This window comes from Lotus japonicus, chromosome 1, assembly GCF_012489685.1.
Source record: "Lotus japonicus ecotype B-129 chromosome 1, LjGifu_v1.2".
In the NCBI taxonomy this organism is placed as follows: Eukaryota; Viridiplantae; Streptophyta; class Magnoliopsida; order Fabales; family Fabaceae; genus Lotus; species Lotus japonicus.
In genome coordinates this window covers 79,658,272-79,684,053 of record NC_080041.1, presented here as the reverse complement: position 1 = coordinate 79,684,053, position 25,782 = coordinate 79,658,272, and the positions used below count along the sequence as shown (strand labels likewise).

Genomic DNA, 25,782 nt, shown 5'->3' with positions numbered 1-25,782 from the left:
AGATTTGCTAATGGAATGGGGGGGAGTTAAGAAGAATATCTGATCGAGTTATGTGGGATATGATCTCGTACGCATTGGTCTGGTCAGTGTGGCTGGAGAGGAACGGAGTAGTTTTTAATAACAAAGATTTCTGCGTTCATACAGTTTGGAATTCGCATATCGCAAGAATGTCATGGTGGGTAAAGGCTTGGTGGAGGAGATGTCCATATACTGCAGCTCAATTTGACGGTGGGGTATTTTGCCTTGCAAGTGGGAGAAATGTGGGCTTATGAGACAGAAGTTCTTGCTATTTATCAAGCACTTCTTTTCTGCCAACAATTTAATTTCAAGACGGTTGTCATTGAGAGTGACTCCACATTGGCGGTAGGTTGGGTGGGGAATAGTGACCGAAGACCGTGGAAGCTGTACCAGATCCTGAGCAAAATAGATTGGCTAATTTCTGAGGTCAATTGCTTGGGTGTTGTCCATGTTCTGAGAGAAGCAAATGAGGTAGCAGAATTTCTGGCAAAGAGTGGCAGAGATGGTCTTGTTACTTTATGGCAGGTGTTGGATCAATGAGAGAAAATTAGATTGCAGGTCAAGTATGGATTCATATTAAGGCACTGGTATGATGTTTGAGAAGGAATTTCTGGTTCTTTTGTGGATTAAACAGATATTGTTCTTCATCTTTTTTGAACCTGCAATATGTGTTATTTACTGGTACTGGTTCTGGTATGGTATTTTATGGTGTTAGCAAACATTGAGATGCAGATTTGTTAAGCTGGGTTGTGATTAGCGCAGGAAAGCATTTATCAAGACACTTTGGTGTATGATCCTTAGTTCACGAAGGGTACAAGAGATACAATTATTGACTGGTGGAGTGCATCATGGTACCTGGAGGGCAGTCATAGAATTCGATATGTAATGTCAATATGCTTTGGTGGTATATCTTTTTAGAAATGCTTTGGACATATATTACATGGAAGGCTTTAGGGGGGTTATTGTTTTAGGGAAACTTAAAAATGCTGTTTGTGTTTTAAACAGCAGCCATGCCCCCCACTTTTTGGCCAATAGCAAGATGCATAGCGTACTAGACTACCATGTCATCCATTTGACTAGTAATTTTAATGTTTCAAATTTGGGTCCCTAAACTTCTTAAGTTTTGCATTTTATCCTTCAACTATTTACATTTTTAATTATTTTTGAACTTAGAAAAATCAAATTAAACCTAAAATAAAATTTGTGAAACTCATTCATTAACCTAAAACATTTCTGCTTCATCCTGTTCTCTCTTCAGCCGCAGCTTCCTCGCCGGTGGTGGTTGCAGTCGCGGCGGTTTACCTCCTGTCACATGGGTTGTGGCTTCACTACCGCGATTTTCTTCCACCACCGTGTTCCAGCTTCTGGGCCTCCTCAACCGAAGTATCTCCTCGGCCTCAAACGAATCATCTGCTGCAAGGCCCCCTCCCCCGCCGCCGCAAGCATTGTTTATTCCGACCAGAAGCACTTCAAATCCAAGTGCTCCTCTTTTTATTCCGCTACATTGCACCTATCACAAATTTTTCCTTCTTTTAGATAAAAGACAAAGCATATTGCTTTATGATGTGTTTGTTTAGATTTACAATGTTTCTAATTTTTTTTAGACATTGTTTCTTCTAGAGTTTATGGTGAGGAAGAACACGCAGGCCTTGTGAATGATAAAAGTTCACTTATTTCACTTATTGTTTCTGACCCAGAAAATTCTCTAGAGAATTGGAAATCCAAGGGTGTTCATGTTTGTGATTGGTCTGGTATCAAATGCAACAATGCCAGTGACAGGATCATAGAGATTGATCTCAGTGGAAGGTCACTAGGAGGCACCATTTCCCCTGCTCTTGCTAACCTCTCTTCCTTGCAAATTCTTGATCTTTCTGGGATTTTTTTGGTGGGTCACATTCCAAAAGAGCTAGGAAATTTAGTTCACCTTGAACAACTCAGTTTATCAGGGAATTTTCTTGAAGGAAGCATTCCCTCTGAGTTTGGTTCACTTCACAACTTGTACTACCTTGACATGGGAAGCAACCATCTTGAGGGAGAGATTCCCCCATCACTTTTCCACAATGTGACTTCATTGAGTTACATAGACCTTTCTAATAACTCTTTTCCATATATTTTTAATTTAACTTCTTTTGCTGCCTCTTAAGGTTCCAAAGTATTGTTATTTTAGGTTCCAAAGTAATTTCTTTTGCGGTGTGATTTTGTCTGCAAGTGGTGATAATTAATTATTTTCTGCTGATTGCTTGTGTTTGATCTGAGATAGTTTTTGAACTCCTCTACACAGCTTTCTCTAGATCCTACTTGAATTGCACAACTATCATGGTTTTGTTAGTTACCTTGGAGAAGCTGCCTTCCAGAAGGGGTGAATGTTGTTTGTGCTTTTTGCAGGTCTGCTGAGGAAACAACTGAACACTTATTATTCGTGTGCCCTCAACTGTTAATGGTATTCCATGTTGCAGCAATTGTCTTTTCTTTTATTGATGGTTCTGAACTCTTTATTTGTATTCCATGTTGCAGCAATTGTCCTTTCTGAACTCACAGTGTCAGTATGATCACCATATCTGATACGGTTGGGGATGGGATCAACACAAAAGCATTTCCGAATGTCATCTTCTACCTCAACTCATGCAAAATATATTCACTTTTACGAGTCATACAATGCCATCAGATTAAAGAGACTTCTCCTGGAAGGGGTGGTTATGTTATAAACATCTTTATTGAAGTTTTCCATCTTGATTGAAGTTTCAAGATCGAAAGTGCAAAGCTAATGCGTGAAAATTATTATGTAGAATAGGAAAGTTTCTATTGAATATGAATTATGTACTCTTATTGAATACACACTATTGAACTTCAGTAGTTACACAATGATGTAGCAAAAGTTTTGATTGCAATAAAATGAGGCCTGAAATCTAATCCTTTGTCAACTTTATGCTTCACTGTTGCATGAAAGCAGTTTTTAAGTTATACCTTACGCCACAAGAATAATTGATTAGTATGACAACTTTATTTTCTAAGAAGAAAACGTGTGGGCAAACATCTCATGCCCAAGCAGCTTCATCAGTTGTTTTAAGAGTGATGTAATATAAGATTTCTTTCTTTTTTAGTGATTGTAGGCACATTTAGTACGGGCTGCTGAAGCTATTTTTCATGATTAGATTGAGACGGAAAAACATTAAATACTTCTAACAATATAGAACTATCAAATAGCTCATCAACCACTCATTTTAATGGAGAACAACTCTGCTTTTCTACACAGTAGAAACTATCACAATTTCAACTTGCTGCTCTAAAATTTATTGTCATTTTATCCAAGGCTTAACAGAATTTACAAATTAAAGAATCTGGTTTAACAGAAGTTCAAAAACAATCAACTGACTTGCAGATCAAATTATCAAATTATTAGTATCAGCCAATATGGTGTGGGTCTAGTTGTATACCACACTGAATGGTTATATAAAATTCTTACCCACGTCCATTAGAAGTTAGATTTTGTTTGTACAACAGAAGTGAAAGCATTGCAATTTAGGATTATTAAAAAGAGCAAATGGAAGACTATTGTGTCTGTTACATTTTGTCATAAAAGTTTACAGTGTCTCAATTCGTTGAAAATTAACCATAACATGATACATAGAATATTGTACAGTCAAGGAAAGGCTACAAAGGAAAACATAAAAGTGGGTCTCAAATCTGAAACTATTAATCATGATATGAATTCTTTTGACTCTCCATTCCTTCCAAGTCTCATTTAGCTTCTTGAATGCAGTTGACAGCTCAACAATTTTAGTTTAAATTGGGAAGAGCAGTATATCTTCCAATTTAGTGTTGGCATTCTTTTCCTTTCTGGAACCAAAACATGGCAAGCACAAGCAGCACCAATTGGGCCAACAGTTACAGGTTTTGCTCGGTCATTACTTCATGACAGGTGCATCATATCCATTAAGTGCATACCTTCTGAAAAGTGAAAACACATCCAGGTCTGACATAAATTGGACCTTGAATTCCCTGCAAGTAACAGAAACTCATGTAAGAATGTATAATTTCATCACCCTGTGTAGCTCACAAGGAACAAAAGACACTCATGGCTCTTGGATATTTGAAAACAATCTCAACGGCTGCTTCATCACTTAATTGTTCCCAAAGGCCATCTAAAGCAAATATCAAGAACAAATCTTCTAGCTATAACTACCTAATAATGATTGATGGTTCTGCTGTTATGCTTCAAAGGAATATGATTTCCAAATTGCTGAAAGCGAGTGCCATCAAAACGGGACCTCTCATAAGACCAGCCCACCAAATGATCACCTAGAATGAAAAGTTATGAGAAACTTGTTAGCATAACTAGCTATTAGAACAAGAAATGTACAAAACGAAACTCACTGAGAGATATTAGCCATACTTGTTGTATGAAGCTGATTTTCTCATTCTGCAATTTATTGATCCTGCACATTTTCATTTTTTAAGCATGAAAACAGTTAAAAACAGTCCAAGGTTGAGACTTGAGTAAGATCTCACCTGTTCAAACAGCATATTTGGATCAACTCATTTTTAGTCAAAATCAATCCATGCCTTTAAGCCTTGATAAACTGCATGCATACAGGAAGTGTTCACATCACAGTCCTATTCTTATCAAACTTTGAAATAATATCTACGCAGCATAGTGTTTCATTGCACGAAATCAAAAGATCATAAAACATTTACAAAGCTCTAAACTAACTAGCATACCATGATTCGCATATAGCCTCTTGCAGTCAGGACTTTGAATCAATATTAGCCTAAACCCAACCAAAGAGAAAACATATGAGAATAAAAGGATTGTTTTAGTAACAGAAAACTGGCCCAATTGACTGAAATTGGTCGCCGCGAAACATGACTTGCAGATCTGATATTAGAGTATGATGGTGATTGGAAGGAAAAGAATCCTTCATTTCGGGGTGGGGTTTAAAATTTGATAGGTTGATGAAGAGGTACTCATTTACGATTTGTGTGTTGAAAATAAAAAATGGTGAAACTAGAGAAAACCGCTCATATTTTCCCTGGCTTCATGAAAATTGAAATGTGTTTTAGCGCTAACTTTGAGCGCCTAAAATTTAAGTTTGTTTTGCATTTATACATTTTTAATAGTTATAAAAATATTTCAAAAGAATTATGATTTTAATTTAGACCTATGATTTATATAAACAAAATAATTATTTCAGATCTTTTAGATCTTCAATATTTTTTTAAAGAAGTGTTTTTTCAATAAAAAATTTGCTTACAAATTTTAAAACAGCTATAAAATATAATTTAAAAATATATCCTTAATATTTTTTATAAACTATATTTTTAAAATTCATTAAAAAGTATTAAAATTATTTTCTTTAACTTCTGAAATAAAATTTAAATTGCATAAATTGCTTTAAAAAAATAATCAAAGTAAAAATTAAATGTTAATGATATAAGAACTTAATCTTGGTTCAGGCTATCCTAGTCAGAGTGATCATAGTCGTCTGTGATGTATTAGCATGCATTGTGAATCATACTTTAAAGGGTTCTCGTGACGATGACATAAATGTCTTTCCTTTATGTGTGCACTTTAACTAAACATCAACCTTAACCCTTACACTTGGGTCAAGAAATTTTACGACAATGATCGAACCATACTTAGAACTCTGACACTAAGGGTCCAAATGTCGACGACCTAATGGCCTCCCTTTATGTGTGCACTTCAATTAACACCAACCCACATCCTCGGACCAAGAAGTCTTACGAAAATTGTGGAATCATACTTTGAACCATAACACAAGGGTCCTTGTTTCGACGACCTAAAGATCTTTCATTTATGTATACACTTTAGTAGAACACTAATTGAAACCCTAACCCCTAGGATAGAGAAGTTCCACGGAAATGACTGAATCATACATTAAACCTAACACTGAGGGTCCTTGTATCGACAACCTAAAGGTCTTTCCCCTAGGTCAGGAAGTACCACGAAAACAACTAAACCATACTTTCAACCTTAACACTAAGGGTGCTCATGTTGATGACTTGAAGGTCTATCCTTTATTGAAAATCAACATGAATACCTATAAGGTATGATGAGCCTCTAATATCAACATGAAGTCTCATTGAGCCTTTGAGGTCAAGATGAATTTGGGTCTACCACCAAACATTGGAGATCAACATGAAGCCCAATAAAGATTAATGAGCCTTCAAGATCAAGTTGAAGTCTTAGATTGTGTTTGAGTTTTAGTTTGGAAGTTCGTTTGAGACATTGGAGTTCGAGATCACAAATTAGTGAAATTATACTATGCCTCAAACATGAAAGAAACTTTGGACCTCAGTTTGGATGAAAACACTTTCAAACTGAAAACCAAACATGCACTCATTGGACTAATATCTTGAGGTTGATCTTGGTGTGCTTGACTAAGTTAAAGCACACTATTCTTTAACACGCTACGAGGCGTTTTTTCACGAGTCATCATGTATCACCACTACATTTTATGAAGGATAAAAAAAACGATTGAACCATACTTTGAACCCTAACATTAAGGGTCCTCTTATCGACAATCTAAAGGATTTTTTTCCTTTATGTGTGCAATTAACATAACACCTCTTATTTTATTTAAACTTTTAATTCAAGTTTCAAATTCACTTTAATTAAATTTAGAGAATTATCTTTAATTCAATTATTTTTCATATTGTACTTATTATTAACACTTACTATTTAAATTAAGTAACTACACTGAATTATTTACATTTTTAATTCAATTTTAAAATTTTCTTTAATTCAACTTTAAGATTTACCTTTTATTTAATTATTATCAGAATACAATTAATATTAAAATTTATTTTTTAAATTAAATAATCACACTAAATTATTTCAAAAAAACTATTTTGTTTAATGAATGTTTGGATATCCATATGGGTTAGAAGTTAGGGTTAGATGAGTTAGACCCGTATGTATTTTTCAAAAAAATTGACATTAAAAAATTTAATGTGTTATAAATTCATAAAAATGGCACATAATAACCAATATTTAACTGGTACTTTAATTTTGAGAAAAATTAATAATCACTATTATATTTGAAGAGAAAATTAAAAATCAGCTATTTGTTTTTTATTTTGTATATATTTGATTTATTAACCTTTTAACATAAAAGAGGTATGACCTCTAAACTTTTTTAATTTTTTTAACATTACATATGAATTTTAGAAATCATTTTCATTAAATATTATGTTATTTAATTTTAATTACAAAAAAAATATTTTAAACTATACAAAATATCATTAAAAAATTAATACTTTTATGCTCTCCTTATTGGCGCTAAACACACTTTTCGTATTTAGAAAGTGAGGGAAAAGATCCGGCCCAAGTCTTGTTCCACCATTTTGGATCTTAAATTACTAAGCTTCTTCACCGAATTTTTATCTTCTTGCTCCCTCTCCCCTACCACCCTCCTCCCCGCCGGTTCAGCACCCCACCAAAGAAGGTTCCATTTCGTTCCAATCACCTCATTCACTTATATTTGATCCTTGTGTCATATTTCCTTCTCACAGTGAGCATCCACCCACTTTTATGCCCTGGAACGTATGCATTCATATTTCATACATTTTAATTCAAAGCAGCAAGCTGTGTAGGTATGCTTCCAGTCAGTTGATTACAACAAAGCTGCAAATAAAGTGAAAACAACAAAATAAGCATAGTGCCAAGTTTGAAAACCCAATAAAGCCACATAACCAAATAAACACCAAGGTTGTTGTTCTTGCCAAGGCCAGAATCTAAACTATGTAGTAACTAACATGCATTTATAGAACTAGTCAAGGCTAGAATCTAAGCTGTGTAGTGATTAACTTGCATTCAGTAAACACATTATCAGTTTCCCCAAAAGCCTATAATGACCACTTTCATTTTTAGAACTTAATAAAAAGAATGCTTTTTCAAAACTAAATGTAAGAAGTAAGAACTAGAATGCAGTAAAATAGTAGCAGCAATGTTGCGATAGTTAAATAACTAACATACCAACTTACCAAGAGCCTAGTAGCCTACAATAAGATTAAACACATTTGGGGGTCATCATCCATTGGGGTACAACAACCAACTATGCCTAGAGAGCTGAATCCTGCATCTAAACTTTCTACCAAGAAATGAGACAAGTTTGAAGAAATATTGCTGTCTTCATTTTTCTTTTTGTAAATCTGAATGTAAATGCCTTGACTAATCACGTTAAGATTGAATCAATGGACTGTTCTATTTCATCATACAATCAATGTGTTTTTCAATCTCTAATATTTTTAAAAGATGACTGAAATGGAGAAAAAGCTCTTGGAAAATTTTGACAAAACAGCACAAAGGGAGAGTCAAGCTGCCTAACATAATGTCTGGAAGATTTTAGCAGAATGTCAGAAATTTACTGATGATAAGTAGGCCAGCAAATACCACAGAAGACAAGCCTGGCCACAATGCAACATCTTTTGCAAAAATAATCAAAAGCTGTAGCCAAATTGAGACTCTTCATGCAGCTAAATTAAAGGACATTATGATATTTGAGGAACATATTATTTTCTACTTGTCCCTTGATCAAATGTTGTATCTGCAAAATTTTAACATTTTGGGACCCTGTAATGAACAAGTAATAAAACTAACACAAGGCAGTGGCCTAATTTAATTCTACCAAGAAAAAGTAAATTGGAAACCCAGAAAAAAGTAATTCACAAACAAAACAAATAACAGAAACCGTATCAGAATGAAGGCATCACAATATGATGACTCAAACTAATCAACCAAATTGAATAGACCCGGTAAAAGTTCAACAACACCAACGTGCATAGATTGAAGAAAAGTGATTGTTTCATTTAGAAAAAGATAAATCAATCCTCAAACTAATCAGTCACACCCTCATCAAACAAACTTACAAATTAAAAGAAACAGTTCAAGGTCATCACCAGTTAAATAAAAATTACAAATTTCAGTGGAATAAAAGGAGAAATAACAATAAAAGAAAACCTGATTCTTCGCAGTGGTGGAGCTATGTTCGGGCTTGCGACGGTGGTTGAGGTTGATGAGTGCGGTGGTTGAGGTGAACGGATGAACATGGTGGTTTCAGAACAGATTAAATTAACACCCTCTTTGCGGTAGATGAACATACGAACCAGTGGTAGAGGTCTCGCTTCAGCGTTGAACAATGGAGGAGAACTCAAACACACAAGAGAGGATGGTGGAGGTCTCGCTTCAGGGTTGAACCACAGAGGAGAACTTGAGCACAGAACAGAGGTTTGAAAGCGTGCCTTGCTTCAGGGTTGAATGCCGCCTCGCTCAGACATGTAGCCGAGGGCTAGATTAGCAATAGGGTACAGATGAACAGACCACGACAGAGACACAAGAAGAAGATGTAGAACCCAACTGAGAAGATGAAACATGAGGCAGCGACGACACGAAGAAGATGAAGAGCACGCCTCACCAGATTACGACCACGGCAGCGACAACAAGAAGCAAATGAAGAACCCGGCTGAGAAGATGAAGAAGGCGGCGGCAACGACACGAAGAAGATGAAGATCACGGTTCACAAGATTGAGGTTCTCAAATAAGATTTTACCCCAAAATAAAAATAAAATTAAAAACATAAAACATTTTATGATAATTTAGTATGATATGGTACGTTTCTTAATACAAATAGCTGAAGGACCAGATTTTGAATTTCAGAAGTTATAATGACATGGCACATACAAAACACCCACTTACCACATGACATTCGTTGATTGGCTTAAACAGAAACAGCATTATAACCCCCCATGAGGAACCATCATGTAAAAGTTTGCCATTGTTTTATACTGACATGGGGGAGTATATTGGACATGTTATGCATTTGGTAGGTGTGACACAAAGATTTCTTAGCGATTTATGTACTCTTTTTTCTCACTCGGTTTTTTTCCCTTTTGGGTTTTTCCTAGTGAGATTTTAATGAGGCATGATCTCTAAGGTGCTCTTTTAAGGAGGTTTTTTTGTTGTATGTCACAGTTTCCCATTGTCATGAGAGGATTGTTCTCATGAAGGGTTTACATTATATTCAATAAAGTTTTATGTTGTAAAAAAAAAACTAGTTTTAATTAATACTTAAAAAATTGTTTTTTATAAGAAACTCAAAAGTTGATAATTAAGTGTGCACACTTGAATTTTTGCTTATGTATTTCATGCAAAACTCAAGTGTTCTTTACATATATCTTAGAAATAGGAATAGAAAGTGAGTTAAAATAAGATGAAAGAAAAACTTGAGTGTAAATGAATGAAAACCAATGAAGAAGAGTATGTAGGAGTTTTAGGGCTATGTACTATTGAGAGAAAATGTAAGGGAAAACTAAATGAAGCTTAAGTAGTGGTGCTAAAAGTAAATTGCAATATTTAAAACAATCTTTGATATTCACACTTACTTTCACTTCAATCTCAATTTCACCATTTTTTTCTTCATATTTGCCTTTTTTTTCTCATCACATCACTCATTTCCCTCTTTTCTATTGTTATATTTTTCTTATGGATGTGATGGATTCACTATTTTAAAACTTTGCTTAATCATCGACTCGGTCAAGATACTGAGTCATTGAGTCACTGGTCGAACCAATGAGTCATTGGACGGATTGCTTAACTTGAATTATATTTAAAAAAATTAAAAATTTGATATTTCAAATTTAAAATCATTAGCAGGTAGTGTTTTAAGCATTACCAAACTAAAATTTCTTAATTGTTTGTTGTATTCACTAAATATTTGAATATATATTTCATTTTTATTGTTTATGTATCATATTTAGCTATTATATAAATATTTCCATCCAGCACGAGAACAAAGTACACAAGTGGCCTAGTAGTAAGACTCTTCTTGTGTTACTTCCATCTTTTGTGTTCGATCCCTATTCGGTTTTGTGCATTTTTTATCCAATTACTCACTCGGACCGACCGCACCACTGAGTTCTAGTTGTATCGGTTGAACTGGCTGGTTCGAGCCTAGGTGTAAAACAATGGATGAAATGACTGTGAATAAACTATTTTCCTTAAAAAAAAAGTTGACAAATTTTGAGTTTTTAATGGCATTCAATGTATAAAAACAAAGCAATGAGGGTAATTTATATCTAGTGGGGAAATTAAGTACTTAACATTACAACAATATTTAATGTGGTACTATTAAATATTGCAAATTATGTGGGAGCAGTTTCCCTTTGCTATAATGTTCATATGTCCTTGTCGCCACTGACCTTGCACCCCTAGTTTTAAGGGGGTGTCCATTTAGATGGTTCCAGTTTGGGGTATTTGTTTGAACTACACCTCACAATATTTATAAAACAAGAAAATATGAGAAGAAAGTCAGACACATGCTCGAAGTGTTCCTAAGTTGTTATGAGATAATGAACAACTGAAGTTAGGATTGCTATTTATAGTGAGACTTCATCTTCTACCAACCAACTGGATTAGTTGCACCTCCCTTCTGTCAATTGCCTTACTTTATTTCGCCAAGCACTTCCCAACTGATTCATTGATAACTGCCTATTATTCTAAAGTACACAAAAGTGGCTTTAGATTTTGGTGCACTGCAAGCTCCCACTTAAAGTCATTTTTGTGCACTTGTAAATTTTCCCCACCTTTCCAATTCCATACTCACACTCAAAGCCTACATCTTCTGCCTTGAACGTTCGCCATAATGTTCTTCGTGTTCTACCCATTGCGATGACATTTGATTTCTTCCCCGCATATGATGTTAAATGTTCTTCTAGAAACTGAGTTGTTGTTCCTCTAATATCCTAGGGATAGTTCTTGGGCTTGCACTTAGTGATATGTTGGTTGTCTAGAACGTGGGAGGTATCTGCATAAGCCACTTCCGCTCAAGTCAGTTTAGGTGTAGAGAGAACTCAAAGTTCAAGTTGAACATAATAAGTAAAATGAATCATGTTAATGTAATTAAATGACCAAACTGATATTTATAGAATATGAATTGAGGTATTGTAGTTGAAGCAAGCAACATCACTAAAGTCATCTTGAATGTTTAACAAAAAAAAAGTCATCTTGAATGACTTCTAAGTCAATGGCCACACTTGGAAATCCTTTGCGTTATTAGTTGTGTTGGCTCTGTTTTGTTAGGTTGACTGTTGGACGAGATAAATATCACTTTAGTTGTCTTAGTATGTCAACATGACATTCACTCGATTGTGAAACCTCTTGATCGTCTAAGACGATTATTGAGTCTTATTTTTGGGCTGACTAGAACACTAGAACAATAACATTTTTGCCGAAATTCAACTTACCAATTTAAATACAAGGCTTAATCCTTAAATTGGTCCCTGCCTTTGTGTCGTCATCTGAACTAGGTCCCTGTCCGGAAAAATTTGTGGATTAAATCTCTATCTTTTAAAAACGTATGAAGATTGTCTTTGTGTCGTCATCTGAACTAGGTTCCTGACCGGAAAAATTTGTGGATTAAATCTCTATCTTTTAAAAACGTATGGAGCCAGTCCTCGCCGGAGCTCGGAGCTCCGACGAGTGATGAAATGGCACGCTGACTGGATTAATGAAGCCTAAAAAAAAATCAATTATTAAAACATGATGTGGATTTTTTTTGTTTTTTAATTCAAAATCAGATTAGTTATTTTTAAAATTATATATTAATTAAAAAAAACCTTAATCTTTTTTCTGAATCATTCTTCCCTTCATCATATCATCTTCTTCATGTTCTTCCTAGCCGCCACCCCAACCGCCAACAAACTCCAAAACGCCAACCTAGAAAGAAGGGGTTTTGGCTGAGTTTGAAGAGAAAGAAAGAAGGGGATCTGTTTTAGGATTTGTGGGTGGTGGTTCAGTTCTACGAAAATTCAGAGAAAGGGGAAGGTAGAATGGTTGTCGTTTGGGGGTTTCCAGGGTGAGGTGAACAGAGACAGATTATGGGTCACTAGGGGGAGATCCAATGGTGGTTTATGGGCATGTGTGGTGGTGGGTGAGGAAGGAGGAGAGCTTCGTTGGTTCCTCTACAGATTCATACGAATCGAGACCTCCATTCACACCTCCATCACCATCAAGCCCTCTTAATCACCATCCTCTTTCTCTACCCTTCGATTTCCCTCTCGGTTGTCTCGCAATTTTGTTTCACATATCTGGTTGCAGATGGGGGTTGGGGTTTTGGTTGGGAGTGGGGTTCAGGTTGCAGGTGGGGGTTGGGAGTAGGGATGGGGTTGCAGGTGGTGGTGGGGTTTTCATGGGTCCTTTGATGATGAAGAAGAAGCAGATGAAGGAGGAGGAGATGATGTGACGATTTATGGGTTCAATCAAATGATTGTGTTCTTTGTTTTTGATCTGAGATGTTTACGATCTGGAATTTTTGGATCATGTTGGATAAAGTTGGATGTTTACAATCTGGAAATTTACGACATGGAAATCTACTTCAGTTCATGTTGGATAAAGTTGGTTTTGCCTTGGCTGTAAATTTTGGATAATGATGTAAAGTGATGTTTCATATTCAAAATTTATGTACAAGGAAACCAGTAGTAGGCACCAAACCTTCAATTTTTACTTGTATATTCAGTTCTAGTTCTAGTTATTTTCCTGTAATGGAGATTCTTGTGATTTTGGGGATTTGTAGGATCTTAAACATGACAGATTCAAACCTAGCATTGGGGTTAATTTGAGGGAGTTTATTTTTGTTAGTTTAATTATGTTTAGTTTTGTTAATTGATTTTATTTTTCTTAATTAAATTAAAAAAAATTGATGTGTTATTTAAATTTTTTTCTAAAATCCACATAAGCATCATTAATACAGTCAGCAAGCCAAATCATCACTCGTCGGAGCTTCGGGCTCCGGCGATGACTGACTCCATACGTTTTTAAAAGATAGAGATTTAATCCACAAATTTTTCCGGTCAGGGACCTAGTTCAGACGGCAACACAAAGATATAGACTAATTTAAGGATTAAACCTAAATACAATAAAGCGAGAAAAGTATTGTCAGCAATGAGTTAATAAAATGTTGACATATTAAAAAAAAATTGAAAGTGCAAAAAAAATTATTACAGGAGGAAAAATGACATATTCAATTTGAATTAACTAAATATGTAACCTTTTGATAAATTTAATAATGATTCATGAATTCTTCTTTAGTTCAGTACTTTATATTTCATATATTTTACAAAATGGATAATTTTATATTTTCTTAAAATACCAACTTAATCATTGATAAGTTTAATATTAAATAAAAATATTCCAAGTAGATTATTTAAAAAATATTTACATAAAGTAAAACTACCATTAGTAATAGTATTAATTTCATTATTTTCTTTTACTACATACCAAAATTAAAAAATAAAACAAGAAAAAAGACAGCTCCAGAATATTCCATTCCCACATGGTATTCTTTTTCATCCGCATATCTCCTTTATAGGCGGATCTTGGATCTAGAGAGAGCCCAAATGAAATTCAGGCCCACCTCTCAGCCCATATGGTGACAGTCTATGAAGTGTAATTCTGTAATAGGTATTCATTTCAATCTCAAAAGTCAAAACACTAAAACAAGGTACAAACTTCTTTACCATGTTGATATTTTAATAAACTATTAGCAACATGTTCTTATTTACAATGAATCTCTCAACAGTTTGCAAACTATAGTTCCCGTCACAGGAAAAATTTTTACAAAGGATTTAAATTGAATGACAAATTCAATGAGCAGACTTTAAAGGGTCATGGAAAGCAAAACCAGAAAAGAAAAGAAAAAAAGCTATAAGGAAACATAATGGGATATAGAGGGCACAAATGCAGGGTTTTGTCACATTTCATTTATCATTGTTGCTTTTGCTTAAGATGCCATTCAGTTCTGGCTCGGACAACATCTGATTTATCATGTTGAAGACGAAGTAAGTGTGTGTATTGCAGGTCAGGTCTTCTGATGGAGTAATTGTTGGACTCGTTCATCACCCTCTCTGTTGGACATGTCATGGATTCTAACAAATTTGTTTGCGTGCATTCGCGCCGAAACTCCAGTGTCATGCTTGTCATGTTATAATCTCCCAGCACTTCAATTGGCACACTCTGCAACAAGCAAATCAACATTAGGACTTTTTTACTTGACAAGTTGATCACACCAAATTCCATGACATCTTGCACAAATTTTATTTTACTATGTTATTAGTCATAATAAATAAAGTGCATATTTGGAAATTCTTCTAACAAATGATTTTAGAGCCAAAATCAATTCTGGCAAGTTGCTTCCGTGGGTAGCTTCTAAGCTCTAGAATTGATTCTCAGGAAAATCTAAGCATGTATAGAGTATTGCCATGTTTGCCATATTTCTGCTTTGTTTTGCCAATGATTGCAACTTGTTCTCTATCATTTTACACTCACCTCTAACATCCATCCAATGTATTTGACATTGTTCACATGCTGGTTAGCATCCATATCATTCCACCTTGGCTGCATTGTATTCAGAAAGAAGTAGTGAAGTTAAATTGTCTATATAAGTGTCTCATTGATGAATTTGGATTCCCTGCACTCAAGAAATTCCTAAATTCACGCAGTCAATGATCGAACGGCCCAAATTATAGGTTTAATTTTGCCGTCCAATCTTGATGACATATATGAGCCGATCGATGTTGATCCCACGATTCAGAAATCTTGAGAGTGTGAATGTAGGATTGCCTTGACTGCATGGAATCTAAATCCGTCATTTGTAGCTGTGAAGAAAGCATATAAATGACCAAAATAAAGAGTTAAGAAAGGATAGGGGTAGTGAAATTAGTTATATCAAACTTACAGCCAACCCAGATCTGATTCTCTCAGCAGTTTCATCAGTGAGCTTGTCTATCTTTTCACAATCTCTTTCTTCAGTAGGAATTGAAATCCTATTGAGGTAAAAAGGCACAAGCTCTTGTTTAACCTCTCCAGGTATCTTGGATAGTCTTCTTGTTTCTCTATTCATGATCACCCATATGCTGCATGAAGGAGATTTTTTAACATTTGAGGAAAACCTTTATGTCAGTTATGTGATTTCAGTACTCAGCATGCATGAAAATGATGAAACATTGCACCTTGTAGCTCTTGTTATGATCTCTTGGGTGTAACGATCCCTGATTATCCAATCCCTTCTCATTCCATTCTTTCCTGCTGCATCAACCCAAGTATCAACTTCAATTTCATCTCCCCTGACACATTTATGTCATCAACATAAGTATATTGTAGAATTGTGCAAGGCAAGGGAATATAACTATAGAAGCATCATGTTTACCATTTGCTGTATCTCTGCACTTGAACCTGAATTCGAGTAACAACCCAAATGAGTTTCCGAAGGCTCATCTCGCGGGTAGCTCCAAAGCCATCTCCACCTATCCCAGAGCTGGTGACATGATTTAGAGCAGTTTCCTGGAAAAAAAAAGCTTTTCATCCCTCTGCTTCATCCATACTCTATTTTATTTATATAAGTATTCAAAGTATTTTTCATTCTAGGTTGAATTATACAACTAATAATATTACATCAGATCATTCCACGTACCAGGATTCATTGATACCATAGAAGTAGCTATAGGGTTATAACTATAGTGAGAAAGGGTATTCATATTTTAGACCTAACGCTACCCCACACACCCATGGATGGACATATATATGGAAGGATGGTCCATTTATGAGAACAGATCTCGGATAGACTCTGATATCATCTTTAGAATTCAGGTTAGGTTTAACTCTAACTCAAGGGTAATGATTGTTCTACTCTTTATAAAGACTTATTTGAGCAATTTTATGATGTATATATTGGCATTCAGATACACCCATTAAGCCATAATTTTGAATTTCATCATGTAGAAGGGTCAAATGTAGCAATTACAATAAATTTCATGTTATTGCGAAGGAGAGTAGTTATAACTTATAAGTATCTTGATGGTAGAATAGTGAAACTAACCTGAAGAAAATTCATGAGTGTCTCCATGGTGGCAGTTTTATCTGGTCCAATTTCATAAGACCTGATGACAAAAATTTGCCTATACACAAACCTACCCTCCACAAACCTTCCATTTGTGACAAGACCCACATCTGCTTTGTATTCATTTGCTGCTAGAGGAGCTTCTGCTACATGTATTCCATTCACCTTGGTTCCATTGACAGTGTCCACTTTTTGAGGACTACCATGATAACTTGATGTCACCAATGGAAGTCTTTGTTTATTGATGTTTGATATGTTATTGTTATGTGAAGAATAAAACCTCACCCTCAAAACCTCACCTGTTTTGATCACATTTTCCCTATTTGCACTGCTCAAATTCCCTGGGAATTGTGAACCAATGCTGCTCATTGTCGCCATTGATGTCATTGCTCAAATCAAAGAGAAATTAATCAGCCTAGTAGAAAGTGAAAAAGTGATGTTAAAATTTATATCTAGCTCATGTTTCTTGTGGCAGGGGAATTGGTTTTTCAAAGGAGATAAAAGTTTTAGGTGCAACAACTTGTGATTTATTGGAAAAGGGTAACTTAATTAAGACAGAAAAAGGAGGAGGAAGAAATTTTATATTTGTTACATAGCAATGATTGAAGAAACATACCAAACAGTCATCGTTAACTTGCACGCAAAAATAGAAGGATACGAGAGGTGTTACTTGTGTATGTGATTCTATACATGTTTCTAATTTAGATATATGCTGGCCATGAATAATGCAGTGTACCACTAAGGTTCTTGTCCTTGAGAATAGGCTAGTTTTACTCTAGACAATCAAAAGTAGTTAGGAAATGGAAGACTAAAGCCAATGCATTTTAACTTAGCAAAATTATTGTAGGTTAGCGGTATCCACACTTGCTCCACATCCATAAGTTAATAATTTTATAATCTAATGACAAATTAGTCAGTACGAAATCATTGCATATTATAGAACATGAAGGAGACTTTGTCAGTTTTAATTCTCCTGCAAGTTATTATTCATTCAAAAGTTTTGTCAAATTCCCACTTGAGAATTATCTTCCTAGGCCCTGTAATGCACAATAATATCACTTTTTTGTCCACAAGAATTTTGACTTTTGGGTCATAAAATAACCAATTGATTGCTCAAACAGAAAAAAAAACATATTTGGGCTTGTAAGAAAAATCACAAAAAAACCCTCTTGCTGTTCTTCCCCAAAATTATGATATGTAACATCCTGAAAAATATATATATTTGTCTAATGTAAAAAAAAAATAGAAAATAGTAAAATCAGATTGTCAAATTAAATTTTATAATGGAAACAAATGTTACAGGAATATAAAAATATCATAGGCATAAAAGGGATAAATTGATTTTAAAGGACTCAGGTGATCACGTGATGGAGATGAGCTAATAACCAACCTAGTTGATTCCCTTCGTCAAATGATGCTTGAAGAATACACTTTGTTCTTCAGTGTAGACTTCTAAAACAATCTACAAAGCTCTTAGTATTTATTATTGAAAAGTGAGAAAGGAAGTGGAACAGAAATAACTATTTAACTGATAAAAAATGTCAAAAAGATAAAGTAAATGAAGTAAGTAAATGGTGGGATTTAAACAAAATGTGGTGGGCTCACCTGTCTACCTCCCTCCCTCTCCTTACCAAATAAGGTTGCCCCTCTTCTCTCTTTTGTGCCTCTCTTACCCCCTCCTTCTATCCAATATCCAAAGATACTTTAGATACTTTCCCAGCTGTAGTAGCTTCCCTTCCATCCCGGGTCCTCCATTCTGATTGGTATATCATGAAAAAAGAAAGCCATTATCAAACTTATCTCAATCAAATATAATGTAAAAAAAAAGGACACCTAAGAATTGGATCATTTTATACGACCAAAAGAATTTCGGTCCACCGGTGAACCAAGGTGTATTTTAGACCAAATTAGTCTTCTCTCTCCCTCGTACTTTCCCTTCCCTCCCGCCCACTCTGCCCCCACCCATAAGCTTCTCCCTTATGAACATTAATCGTCGGAGCTTTGTTGTTGCTGGGCACGTTGTGCATGATGAACTACCAAGTCCCTGACCACAAAATCAACACAGCCACCAGTCTCCTGAAATCCACTGTCACCTTGCTGCGCCACGAAACTCCTTCGTGGCTAGGACTATTGCTTCCTTCTCTACAACATTGAGGACATTCATCGCCATGACTTCCTACGTTGTGTTCTTCCTCTAGCATCAAGTCTACATTGCGCCTCTGCTTGCGTCCTGACCCAGTTCGAACCAGATCTTTCTTCAATCTCCTTCCCTTGTGCCCACTTGCTCTCCCCCTCCAATCTCATTTGCCCTACTCTCTTTCCGATTCTTTGTGCTGCGTGCAATTGTTCCTCTCTTTGCCTCTCCCCAATTTGTTACTAGGGTTAGGTGTGTGTGAGGTTGTTGGGGTTTTTCGGCCCCTTTCCCCCATCTCCTTGCCCGATTTATACAAAAACGAAGTTACCATAGAAAGTAGCGTCTTCATCATGAGAACTTCAATGGCGTTATCACCCAGGCTATGACACTTGCACAATAATTTGATCAGGCTCTCCATAAGCTTCACCTTTGGTAAGTCGGCAGGGGCCTTCGCTGCAAAGGTAGTCGAGGGCAATGAGCTTCTAAACAGCGTGGACGGCGAGATCTGTAATCTTCAAGATGTTGAAGCTAACAGTGTTAGTGAGAGGGAAGCTTCAAAAGTAATCGAGGGCAATGAGCTTCTAAACAGCGTTGATGGCGAGATCTGTAATCTTCAAGATGTTGAAGCTAACAGTGTTAGTGAGAGTGAAGCTTCAAACTCGACCGAAGAGTACTTGACTATTAGGTGCATATCTAGGATTTTTTTCTTTGGAGAGTGAGAATAAAATTATAAATTGACTAAGAATAAAAACAATTATATAAAAATACATATAGTCACAAAGAAATTAAAATTATTTAGAATCGTGGCTCTTACCAACTCCCATTTGATACACCTATGTCAACGATGTATTTAAATTTTTACCATTTTATTATCCATTCAATTATGACCTTCCATTTAAACAATATTCCAAGAATCCATCTATTTAATCAATGATCGAGCGATTTACTATATAACCAAAAGAATTACCCTAAATAAAAACTAAGGGTATGTTTGGTGCAGAGAAGAAAAGTTAGAGAAAAGAAAAAGAAGGAGAAAAAAAAAGAAAAATGAGTAGAAAAAAGATGATTTTAAGGTTGTTTGGTTGAAGAGAAAGTGAAAATAAAAGCAAGAGAAAAGGAAAAGATATATTTGTAGAATGAGATAAATATCCTTATGTAAAACTAAACTATTATACTTTATTTTTTAATTAAAAATAGAGTTTTATAATATAGTTAAATATATTTAATATATTGCTATTTTTAATATTTATTAACATACAATCTTATTATTAGAATTTTTAAATTTTTAATTTATTATTATTGTTACAAAATACAAGGTGATGGTAGGGGTGGAAATAAGCCAAGTCAAGCCAAGTTTTGTGTGGCCCAAGCCTGGCCTACATTGTGTTCTCATGGCCCAAGCTTGGCTTGTGGCCTGTCAATAAGCCAAATTTTAAGGTCTGACTTAGCTTACCATAAAGCCTGACTTGGCCTACAAGCCTACTTAAAAGCCTATTTATCTAAAACGGTGGTGGTCGTGACTCACGGTTGTGGAGAACAGGCGGACTTTAGGCAGCACAGTGGTGGCTGATTGAGGCCGTCAGCATGTGTGCTTGCCTGTTATTGTTGTGCCTCATGTACTATGCTAAAATTCTGAAAGGCTTCTAATCTAGGTTAAGGACTTAGGGTTTTATGATTTATACAAAGTAAAGTAAACATCAGTTTAAAAAAAAACAATATACTATATTATTAATATTATATTTAATTATAATATTAATAAAAATAATAGATAAACAAGCCGGCCTATCAAGCCAAATAGGCTTTTATGATAGCTTGGGCTTGACCTTTTTAGTTAATTAAGCCTTTTAAAAAGCCTAAGCCCAACTTTTTTAATAAACGAGTTAAGCCAAGGCAAGCCTCTGACGAGCCAAGCCCCAAGCCCCTGTTGGGCCGTCTGACTTATTTCCACCCCTAGTGATGGGTATAAAAGACTTTTTAAATAAACAGTCACCTTTGTTTTCATATGTATAAAAAAAGTCACCTTTCATACGTTTTCTTTGCATCTTGGAGAAGAAAATTATCCAAGTGGATCCCACAAATTATTCTTTCTACTCTATTTTCTTAGCTATCCAAATCAAAAGTTGATTTTCTCGTTGTTATCTGTGATTTTCTCGTTGTTGTCTGGCACCGTATCAGTCAGGATGGTGCATGAAGCTCTCACAAAACAATAACACAATGACACAATACATTTTTTAAGAGTATTTCTGGCATTATGATGAATTAGCATGGCATGAAGATTAAAAAGAATGGCATTAAAACCAACTGATCCCTATCAAAAAATAAAAATTATATATGATTAGATTATCATATGGTTGACATAGTATAAACATGATATGGCAAAAAAATTACTAGTTCAGTCTAGAAAATTATTGCATGTTGAATATACTATTCATACTAGTGTGATCGTTAATTGTTACTAGTAAAGTCAAGTTTTTTTTCTTTTCAGGAAATTCTTTATCGAATAAGAAGCATCAAGTTGGATAAGTTTTTCAATTTGGTCTATGTTGGGAGGAAAAAAATGGACGTGTTTTATAACGGCTAGAAACGTACGAGCAAATAAATACGTCAGTTGATGCGCGATTGGTTAGCCATTTGCCAAACCAGGATAAATAGGCAAGTGAGGGAATAGTTTCTTTTTTTTTAATAATTATTCAGTATCCGGTTACCTTTTGGATATCACTATTTCAGATTTAGACTTTAGTCACAGTTAAGATTCATCATTCCTCTCCAGAGTGTATTGTATAAAAATCGAATTCGAAAGTTCTTTCCACATACTCAGTCTGTGTTACCAACTGAGCTACACATCTTGAGTAGTGAGGGAATAGCACATGAATGCTATTTATACACAAATACATCAGTCTAACGCTTTGCCTATTTTTTCTTTATGTCTTGAAGTTAACTTTAAGTTTAAGTTTAAAACGAGAGTTTTAAGAAAAAGTAAAAGTTGTTTGTTAGTTTTTATTAAAAGAGTTTTGTCGTTTTTTAAATTCACGATAATGAGTGATTGTGATAACACGATGGTGGGGGGTAAGGTAGTAGTAGTGGTATAGGTCGATGGTGCCCAGTGGCGATGTCACGGTGGATGTGGTTGTTACCTGGTTGAGGGGCTGGTTATGATGGAGGTGGTTGTTGAGGGTTGAGGGGCAGTGATGGTGCTGGTGGAGGTGGAAGCAACGATGGTAGAGGGTGGTGGTGGAGGCAGCGATGACGTTGGTGGTGGCAATGCAGATAGTGGTCGTGGTGACAGTGATTGGGTCAATGGCAGCAACAGTGGTGGTGGGAGAGAGTCGTAGTGGTCGTGGCAGTAATGATGGAGGGTGGAGGTGGATATGGAGGCTGCGGTGGAGGAAATGACAAAGGTGAAGGTAGTGTTGGCAGTGGAAGGTGGTGATGGTGGAAGTGGTCGTGGAGGTGGTTGAGGTCGTTGAGGGTGGCGATGACAGCAACGATGGTCTTGATGGTGGTGGTGGTGATGGAAGGCGGTGATGGTAGAGGTGGTGGTAGTGGTGCGTGGAGGTGGTGGTGGAGGTGGAGGTGATAGTGGAGATGATGATAGTGATGCAAAGTGGTGGTGAAGGTAGTGGCAGTGATGGTGGAGGGCGGATGTGGAGGTGGTGGCAACGAGCAAGTATGATTTAGAGTGTGCTTTTGTAATGATCCATGGCATTGCTCTTTTTTTGTCTTTTTTAAAGGGTATTTATGGTCGATTTATTTTAAAGTTTTTTTTGGTACATCGGAAAGATAAATTGCACCCTATAAGGCTCCTTTATCTAGCAGAATAACAAATACCACAAGAAACATGTTTGAATTTGAATACAGGGAACCAAGTGTCAGTCTATCATTAGAGGTAACTTTACATTATTAATAGTTCACTTGGAATGTGAATGAAAATCTTTACACAAAGCGAACTAACTAATATTACAACTGACTTCGCCATCTAATTCACAGAAATTATAAAACTCTATTAAGATGCTACAGACCCCCACACCCCGTTCATTTATTGATGTATTGCAGTTGCATTTTTTATTTTCTTTCTAGATTTTGTTGCTATCAACCGCAAAATGATATAACTAATTTCCATTGAACCTGGGAAGGGGGTCAATGAATCTGAGCTTGGTTGACATGTCATAATTTCCATTGTGTTAACTGTTCTATTAGAGGAGTATTATATTAGTAAGTAGTCATCTTCCATCTTAATCTAATTTTTTATTACGCAATGGAGGAGGCAAATGATGCGGGTGCAATCGATAGGCTAGTAATTGATGGGCAGCCAAATGTGGTCGAAATGAGCCAGCCATCATGGTAATTGTTGATTCACTTGCATTATAAACATATTTTTGCTAGATAATGTTTTTTAACCACTCTATTAAGATGTGATATATACCCTCCATCATTTATTCATGAATTGTAGTGCCATGTGTGTTTTCTTTCTAGATTTCCCATGTTATTTTCCACTGCAAAATTATATCACTATATTTATGGTTGTTGTCAGTTTTTGGAACCTACGAAAGGTGTCAATGTATGCATCTGAGCTTCGTAGGCATGTCATAAAATTGTTCTATTATAGGAGTACAATGATTATATTATTTAGTAGTCATGTTCAAATCTTAATCTAATTTTTTATTAGGCCATGGAGGAGGTAAATGATGTACAAGTAAATAATCATGAGATTGCAAATGGGCAAGACATTATAGTAATATTGATTTACTTGCATTGTTAACGTACTTTTATAAGGTGCTTGATTAATTTATTACAATTTTTTTTAACATACAAAATGTGAATCCCTTCTCCGAGGCAAATAAGCTCAATAGCGTAGTAATGCGCAACACCAAAATTACGCTATCTAATATTAAGAATTTGAGTGGAATGTTGATGGAAGTGACCACCGAAATGGGCACAACTACAAGTCTGGAAGCAATTAATAATGTCAATTAGTAATATAACATTGCCACGGAGACTCATGGGCTTTCAGTGAAGAATTCTAAGCTTGTTGTGAAAGCTTGTCGACGCATTGACCCAAGTCTATGCGGTTTAGGCCCATGACCAAGTCCATTACTAGGCCCAAGACAAGGTTGTCGTATTGACCAAATGTCACATCCATACCAAATGTCAACAAAATTTACTATTTTGCACTAGTTTTTTTACAAACAACTATAGAATATAAAGATTAAAGTTGTGACACTCAATCTCAACTCTATTAAGATTCTAAAACCCCATCTTTTATTCATATACTAGTATTTTTGACACGTGCGTTGCACGGGGATATTCATTTTTGTTTATAGCGCGATATTTTTGAAAATCAATGTTCTTTTTGTTACGTTTTATTGAAAAAAAGTTTATAGATCAAAAGAATAAAATTAATTTTAGATATAAGAATATATAAACTTGAATGTTTTTTTGTTATTGTGATGAATGTGACAAAAGTTATTTATAGTAGCGTAATAATTTATATACACACGTCATTATTTTTTCGCAAATGGAATAATACATTGAAAATAAAACTGGAAATTATAATTGCACTGACGAATTTCCTGAAATAAAAGGAAAAACAAAAGAAAATAATAATAGTTAGTATAATGGACTAAATTTATTTGATTCGGTTATAATTAGTTTTATAAAATTGTAAAAGGAGATAAAGAATTTATTATTTTAATTGAAATTTTAATATAATAACTACACTGAGGAGACTTAAAATTCTTACTATTGTAACACATTTCCAGAACAGAAAAAGATAAAATAATAATTATGTCAAACAACACTGGTACTAATTTATATACACACTACTTGTAAGGCAAATAGTTGTAGGGGAAGTGGTTAGTGTAATTGCTTTATGACATTGATATCAATGTAATTTATGTTTCTAATTTTGTTTTTCATTGGTTCAAGGTTGAACACCAAAAGTTGAGAGGAAAATTGTGAAATGATGAAGTGAATTATGAAAAGATAGAATGTAAGGGCAAATGAAAATATTGTTAGTGGATTGGGTGAGACTCCGGTGTCTCACGCCCAGGAGCACTAGCTTAGGACGACGAGCGGACCAGGGACTTGGGCCTCCTCCCAGAGGCCCAACCGGCCCATTAGGAAGGGTTAGAGGCGCCAGGCTCAACTCCACATCTATAAATAGGGGATGAATACCAATTGTAAAGGGCTCTTAGCTCATTTGAGAAATAACAAGATTGAAATTCAGTTATTTTCTCTCTCTAAAAGCGGTTACACTTTTCTCTCTAGGAATCTCGCATCACGTTCCTTACACTCTAGGTACTATACCTCATCTCAATGTTCATGGTTAGCACATTTGGCGCCGTCTATGGGGAACGGTAGATTTCGATTCCCGGACTACGTGGATTGTGATTTGGCTGAAAGAAGTTCGATTTTTCGTACAATTCTCTTTGGTTTCTTGATTTTCGGTTAAATTCTTGATTCGTTAGTGACACTTGATGGAAGCGCAACATCGACGAAGTAAAAGAAGGATGAAACACGCGCGTGATTTGCGCCGCGCTTATGGGAGGCGACACGGTGAGGAAGCGGAGTCCTCAGTCTCCTTGTTGGAACCTTTAGGAGAAAGACCGCCATCACCTCAGTCGTTGGACGCTCGCAAGGATTGGAGGTGGGTGAAGCAAGACACGGAGGTCCAAAGGGCGAATACAGCAACGGAGCCTTGGACATTGAAAAGGAAAAGCT

The 25,782-nt window shown here is 35.5% G+C and overlaps 1 protein-coding gene, 3 long non-coding RNA genes and 1 pseudogene across 4 annotated transcripts; 2 read left to right on the top strand and 3 right to left on the bottom strand.

The window, feature by feature from the left end:
• The first annotated feature begins 1,213 nt into the window (after window positions 1-1,213).
• LOC130717467 (uncharacterized) lies at window positions 1,214-2,928 on the top strand. The gene is made up of 2 exons (XR_009012330.1): window positions 1,214-2,458; window positions 2,533-2,928. It is a non-coding gene; the product is annotated as an uncharacterized LOC130717467 (long non-coding RNA).
• A 615-nt stretch (window positions 2,929-3,543) lies between these two features.
• Window positions 3,544-4,993, bottom strand: LOC130732093 (uncharacterized). Its single transcript, XR_009016939.1, has 5 exons — window positions 4,738-4,993; window positions 4,528-4,598; window positions 4,412-4,454; window positions 4,202-4,317; window positions 3,544-4,017 (listed from the first exon to the last, which is right to left on the bottom strand). It is a non-coding gene; the product is annotated as an uncharacterized LOC130732093 (long non-coding RNA).
• On the top strand, window positions 3,931-4,598 carry LOC130732091 (uncharacterized; annotated as a pseudogene).
• A 2,208-nt stretch (window positions 4,994-7,201) lies between the features above and the next one.
• LOC130732090 (uncharacterized) lies at window positions 7,202-9,577 on the bottom strand. Its single transcript, XR_009016938.1, has 2 exons — window positions 8,999-9,577; window positions 7,202-7,663 (listed from the first exon to the last, which is right to left on the bottom strand). It is a non-coding gene; the product is annotated as an uncharacterized LOC130732090 (long non-coding RNA).
• A 4,956-nt stretch (window positions 9,578-14,533) lies between these two features.
• LOC130717453 (palmitoyl-acyl carrier protein thioesterase, chloroplastic-like) lies at window positions 14,534-17,426 on the bottom strand. Its single transcript, XM_057567686.1, has 6 exons — window positions 16,908-17,426; window positions 16,239-16,372; window positions 16,042-16,155; window positions 15,768-15,945; window positions 15,359-15,427; window positions 14,534-15,046 (listed from the first exon to the last, which is right to left on the bottom strand). Exons 1-6 carry the CDS (start codon window positions 17,313-17,315, stop codon window positions 14,798-14,800), a joined length of 1,152 nt encoding a protein of 383 aa, XP_057423669.1. The 5' UTR covers window positions 17,316-17,426; the 3' UTR covers window positions 14,534-14,797.
• Window positions 17,427-25,782: the final 8,356 nt, after the last annotated feature.

Excerpts from the sequence above, each read along its gene's own strand:
- LOC130717453 (XM_057567686.1), bottom strand. The coding sequence starts at position 17,315 with ATGACATCAATGGCGACAATGAGCAGCATTGGTTCACAATTCCCAGGG. Across the intron at positions 16,373-16,907 it reads CACTCATGAATTTTCTTCAG|GAAACTGCTCTAAATCATGT; the intron begins GTTAGTTTCACT and ends TTTTTTTTCCAG. Across the intron at positions 15,047-15,358 it reads ACATTGGATGGATGTTAGAG|AGTGTGCCAATTGAAGTGCT; the intron begins GTGAGTGTAAAA and ends TGCTTGTTGCAG.